This window comes from Glycine max, unplaced genomic scaffold (assembly GCF_000004515.6).
Source record: "Glycine max cultivar Williams 82 unplaced genomic scaffold, Glycine_max_v4.0 scaffold_162, whole genome shotgun sequence".
NCBI classification, from domain to species: Eukaryota; Viridiplantae; Streptophyta; class Magnoliopsida; order Fabales; family Fabaceae; genus Glycine; species Glycine max.
In genome coordinates, this window is record NW_024464792.1 from 26,307 (window position 1) to 32,767 (window position 6,461).

At 24.8% G+C, this 6,461-nt stretch overlaps 1 protein-coding gene across 1 annotated transcript; it reads left to right on the top strand.

Moving 5' to 3' along the window:
• The first annotated feature begins 2,723 nt into the window (after positions 1-2,723).
• On the top strand, positions 2,724-3,619 carry LOC100779555 (uncharacterized). The gene is made up of 3 exons (XM_041013731.1): positions 2,724-2,893; positions 3,007-3,370; positions 3,460-3,619. The coding sequence occupies exons 1-3, from the start codon at positions 2,734-2,736 to the stop codon at positions 3,617-3,619; spliced, it is 684 nt and encodes a 227-aa protein (XP_040869665.1). The 5' UTR covers positions 2,724-2,733.
• Positions 3,620-6,461: the final 2,842 nt, after the last annotated feature.

Below are 6,461 nucleotides of genomic sequence, written 5' to 3' on the forward strand. Positions count from 1 at the left end.
AGGCCTTTTCTTTTGATTCAGAAGCCACTTCTTTCTTCACAGATGCAGAAGCAATAGGAGCCCAGACATGTTGTTCCTTTAATAAAGCACGCATCTTGATGCACCACAGATTGAAGTTGTTCTTTCCATTGAATTTCTCAATCTTGATTGTGTTTGACATGATTTCTTGAATATTCTTGATCACAAAGAAGCAGCGAAAGAACCAGAAACAAGACTCCCACAGCTTGATCTTTGTATTCAGATGAGAATCTTGAATTCCCTTGATCGCAACTTGAGCTCTTGATACCAGTTTCTTATGGAAGTAATGAAGAACAAACAAGAACAGCAGCCGCAGAAACAGCCGAAAGTTATGTCATACACACAGAGTTTTGCAGCAAGGTGAAAGAGAGAAAAATGAGAAGGAACACACACAGAATTACATGGTTCACCTTGAGTAAGGCTACATCCACGGGAAGGAAAAACAAAAAGCTTTTTATTATCGATGCAGTATACAAGTGGAAGCTTATGTCTGAAAATACAGGGCATCATTTCCTTATATAAGCAGAGGACAAAACAGAAAAATAACAGAATAAACTTCCATATGGATTTTGGTCACAACCCAACATGGATGCATTTGAAAGTAGTTCATGATAGGCTAATTTTAGATATTCAAGGACATCAAGCTAGGTTTACTTCTTCATGATGGTATGACTCGGACTCTTCTAATGCTATGTTAGCCATCATACAAAAGTTAGCTTCTTCGCTATCCTCATCCGACAATGTGTCGTCTAAGTCTTCCCGAGTACTCATAAGCTCCTTCTTATCTTTTGATTTGATAAATAATAATGAGAGAGATTTATTAATGGATTAGTGGTCTCATTAATAAATTTCTTATTTCTTGAATTTATTTATTGGTTATTATATAATATTTTTTAATATAATAAATTATTTCATATATATATTTATATATAAAATAAAACCATTATTCTGCTATAAATAATATTATATTATAAAATAATTTAATTAAGGAATTCTAGTTTTTCAAATAAAAATAAAAAAATATTTTAAGAAATTAAAAATATGGTAATTTAAATAATAATTATAATCTATGTATAACATAAACATTCGGTTCGTGGGGGGGGGGGGGGTAAAGACTAGTTAATAATATAAATGAATCATAATTTTTTATTAAAATACAAAATATATAATTAATAATGTATTAATAAAATCTTATACTAATAAGACTAGTCAACATACAACATTGTATTTTCTTTTTCCCATTATAATTATCGTGCAAGAAAAAATTATCCTAATATAATTATCATTTTAACTTTTAAATGTAACATTAATTATATTTTTTTCAGTTATATCCCTTATATATTAATGATGGACTAAAAAATATATAAATGAATTAATAATGATGTAAGGTTAATTTTGTAAACTAATATTCTCTTTCATGTATTTATTATTTTTCTTTGATCGTTGTAAAATAATCTAGGATGACTATTATTTTGAGATGAGGGAGTATTATTTAGAAGAATGGTCAATTTAATATTTTGATATATTATATTAATATTTCTAAATATATTAATAAATTAATATCAATAAGAATGATAAACATGAAACATTAAATTGATTTTAAGAATGGTAGCTTTTTAAAAGGTAAGTTTCATTTGATTCGAGTCTCAAGTATTTTACAATAAGTCATACACCCTAGTAAACCAATTAAGGTAGACCCTATTGGTTTTGAAAGATAAGTTGATTATGACTTAAATAGTATATGTTAAATAATATGTGAATAATCTAATTAACAGTTAATGTATCTTATGGATATAAGAGACCCCTCCTCCCAAAATAAGTGTGAATTTGAAAGAAAAAATATCTAAAAATAATTGTTGCCTTTAGTTTCTTAATGTAATATTAATTAACTTTCCCACTAATACTCCTAGTATGATTTACTTTAGTTTTTCAATGTAATATTCATACTAATGTTAGTTTTATAAAATCACTATTTTCTATCATCTATTTATTAGTTTTTTTTTTTAAAATAACTTATGATGATACTTATTTTATGATAGAGGGAGTATAATTTTATAATTAATATATGGTATTGATATACATAAATTAATTCAATAATATATTATACTTATAATGTTCTTTTTGGAAAATTAATATAAATAATATTTTATTAATTAATTTTTTACATTAATATAAAATACGATTATATAATAAATATATGGCATTGAAGTCTATAAATTAATTAGTATGTTAAATTTACCAATTTAAAACAAAATCAGTAGTAACATCTTAAACTTTTCAACTATGTTATTTTAAAAAAATGAAAATAAAATTGATTAGACATGCCATTGAAATCTATAAATTAATTACTATGTTAAACTTACCAATTTTAAATCAAAAGTCAATAATAACATGTTAGACTTTTCGACTAAGTTATTTTGAAAGAAAAAAAAAAGACGAAAATACAATTGAATAAAATGCCATTGAAATCCATAAATTAATTATTATGTTAAACTTACCAATTTTAAAACAAATGTCAATAGTAAAATTAGACTTTTCAACTATGATTTTTTAGAAAAAAAAAAAAAGAGAGAAATTTGAATATACAATTGAATAAATACCTCATTTTCACCTACACTTGCATAAGATAGACCCATTATTTATACCATCACCACTTGGACTTCACTCCACTCAGTCACTTATACACACAATTGTTGAAACAACAACCATTAGAATATGTGTTGGTTTCTCCTAATTGTGTTTCTTAGTCTCACATATGGTAGTCTTTCAAAGGCTAGCTACGACAAGAAGCTTCCTTCTGCTATTGTGGTTGGCACTGTCTACTGCGACACATGTTTTCAACATAATTTCTCTTTAAGAAGCCATTTCATTTCAGGTCCATTTTGCTTTCCTTAATGTGGTTGATTGAATGGTTTATTTTCACATCCATCATATACCTTAAGGTGTTATTTGAACTTTTTGACTTATGTTTTATTTTGTCATGTGTAGGTGCCTCAGTGGCTGTAAAATGCAAAGTTGGGAAATCAGTACCAAGTTTCAATAAAGAAGTGAAGACAAATGAGAATGGTGAATTCAAAGTGCAACTACCATTCAAAGTGTGGAAACAAGTAAAGAGAATCAAGGGATGCACTTTCAAATTGATAAGTAGCAATGAGTCTCATTGTTCTATTGCCTCAGTTGATACCTCTTCTTCAGTGAATCTCAAGGCAATAAAACAAGGAGAACACATATTCTCAGCTGGGTTATTCTCATTCAAGCCTATAAAAAAACCAAACTTTTGCAACCAAAAACCAAGCGTTCCAAATTCAAAGGCACATGTGAAAAATGAATTCCTTCCTAATATAGACCCTTCTACATTAGATAAAAATCAACTGAGGATACCTTTTTCCCTTTCCCTCCAATCCCATTTCTACCTCCAATCCCTTTTCTTCCACCAATCCAGTTTCCTCCAATCCCATTCCTACCCCCAATCCCATTTCTCCCCCCAAATCCATTTCTCCCTCCAAATCCACTTCTCCCAGCTCCAACCCCATTTCTACCTCCCCAAGTTACTAATCCATTGCAACCATTAAGCCCACCACCACTCTTCCCCCCAGTATAACTTCCATACCCACGTCCAAATATCCCCAAGCCATTTAATCTTCCGAGGATTCAATAGAATATTAGCGGGGAAAACTAGTCAATTTGTATAAGCTTCCCAATAAATAGTTATAAGAAAGAAAAATAGAGAGAAGGGCGTAAAGTGAAGCTAAAATTAAGTTATGCCGTGAAGTTATGTGAGTGCTTTTGAAAAATTGATATATATATATATATATATATATATATATATATATATATATATATATGTTAATGTTAAACCTATAGAGGAATTTGATTGATTTCACCTCAATATAGTTCATTGTTCTCTTTTTTTACTATTGGGAAATTTGTCCAAATTGGTTATATATTTCTATGACTTATTTACTTCAATTATAAATCATGACATACACAAATATATAGTTATATATAATAAACAAAAAAATGGGATGGATATATAGATATATTATGAATCATGGCACCACCTTTCACAAGTTATTCTAAGAATAAATTTAAAATAGTTACACTCCAAATCATTGGGGTCATCCTAATGGTAAATAATATGCATGTGCTAATAAGTTTGAATCTCAGGAGACCATTGTACACCAAAAATAGTTACTCTCTATTTATTCCCTTTTATTTTCATTTAATCATAAGGTTGCTATGAATAACTCATATTTTATTGTTTGATTAAAATAAAGCGAAGAGTAAGAATAGCAAATAATTATTCTAGAGTTGTTAGAGTGACTTGATCCTTGTTCACAAACACACATAGTATATTAATTATAATTAATATTATATTTTTATCCTTCATTTAATAATTATTTTTAGTTTTAAATGTATCATTTATTATATATTTATTAATTAATATATCATATTAATATAAAATATCATTTTATAATTAATTCTACTGATATATAAATTAATTAATAAGTTAAACTTACAAATCTTTTTTTGAAAAAAAAACAACCATTATGATATGTTATTACTTTTTAACTATCTTTTCAGATAAAAAGGAAAGTACAAAAACTATTAAATAGAAAATATTATTATAATGTATAGTTAATATATCTTATTAATTCAATTTTATTCTTAATATTTTTTTAATATCTAATACATGTCACTTTTTCACCTAACATATTATATATATAATATATATATATATATATATATATATATATATATATATATATAAATTCATGTTTGATTTTAATTATATATTTGTTATAATTAATATTTATATCCTTCATTTATTTAATATTTTAATTTTAATGTATAATTTATTATATATTCAGATAATATATTCATGAATTTAATTTATATTTAATATATATCTTTTCAAATATTTAATATATTCTATGAATATAAAATATAATTTTACTATTTATATATGATACCGATAACATTAATTAATAAATATATTAGACTTATCGTTTTTGTTTTTAAAAAATAATATAAAATATTATTCTTATCATTTTAGTATATTAATTAATTTATCTTATTAGTATAATTAAAATATCCTTTTATAATTAATGCTATTGATATATAAATCAGTTAATACGTTAAATTTACCATTAAAAAAAACAATGGCATGTTAGACTTTTTCCCAATAATACAAATAAAATAATTTTTTCCAAATAATACAAATGGGAAGATAGATACATGGATGATACAAAACACTGTGTATAGTGAGAAATCGATTCTTCCTAGCCAATGTTTTTTATCATAGCAAACCGATTTCTAAATTAGTTTTTTTTTTGTTTTAAAAAACTTAGTTTAGAAATCATTTTTTTCTAAAAGAGTTTTTTTTTTTTTATTTTATATTTTTGAAATTTTTTTGTAGTTTTTCTTACATATATTTTTTAAAAAAGTTAACTGGTTTTTTGGTTTTAATTTTTATTTTACTGATTTATATATATTAAATTATAAAAAAATATTTATCTAAATACTATTTTAAAAAATAATTAATTATTAAATGAAATCAACATAGCTAAAAAAATATTGCATCACTATCATATGATTTATATTTATTTAAATTTAGTTAGTACATGCTTGTTATGATTTATAACTATCAAATGAAAAAAAAAAGTTTGTTTAATTAATATTTAAGAAAAAAATATCAATATAAATATCTAAATACTCATAAAATATGAAGATGTATATTAAAATAGTTACTTGTATGGACTATGGTATGCATTTTTAGGAAAAACACAAATTAAAAAACATAGTATAGATCTTACCTATTACGTAAATCTTTATAAAGAAACAAATATGGTCAAAGAAATAAGAAAAACATTTTAAATTTCTTACATCATATTTTATTAATTTTCTTACTTACTAAATATATTTTTTAACAAAAATGCATATATTTTTAAGTGATCTAATTCTTTTACCTAAACAAATTAAATAAATAAAACATGTTGAATTTTAATAGTATGAATTAATGATTGATGTACAACTACGAGTACTTAAATATAATTTATCTAGAATGGTATTTTAAAAAATATTTAATCCTTAAATGAAACCAACTTTATCTAGATTGAAGAAGACAAAAAAAAGACTTAGATAAATAAAGATCGAGTAAACATCATAATCCTCTGGCCTAACACAATTAAAGTAGAGAATCTTAAAAAACAGTAACAACATAATTCAATGATGAATTTCAAGTTTATTCTATAAAAGTTATAAGTAGTTTTTGCAATGACTACACAGATTCATCACGTATAAGAGCTATTATCTCATCAGTTGTTATTGGTTTCTTTGATTTGTGCATCGTGTGAATGAATGCATCCCTTGCACCCTTTTTGAGCCTAATGTAAAAAAAAAATTGTTATTGGAACCCAAACCCAAAAAGTGATATTTTACTA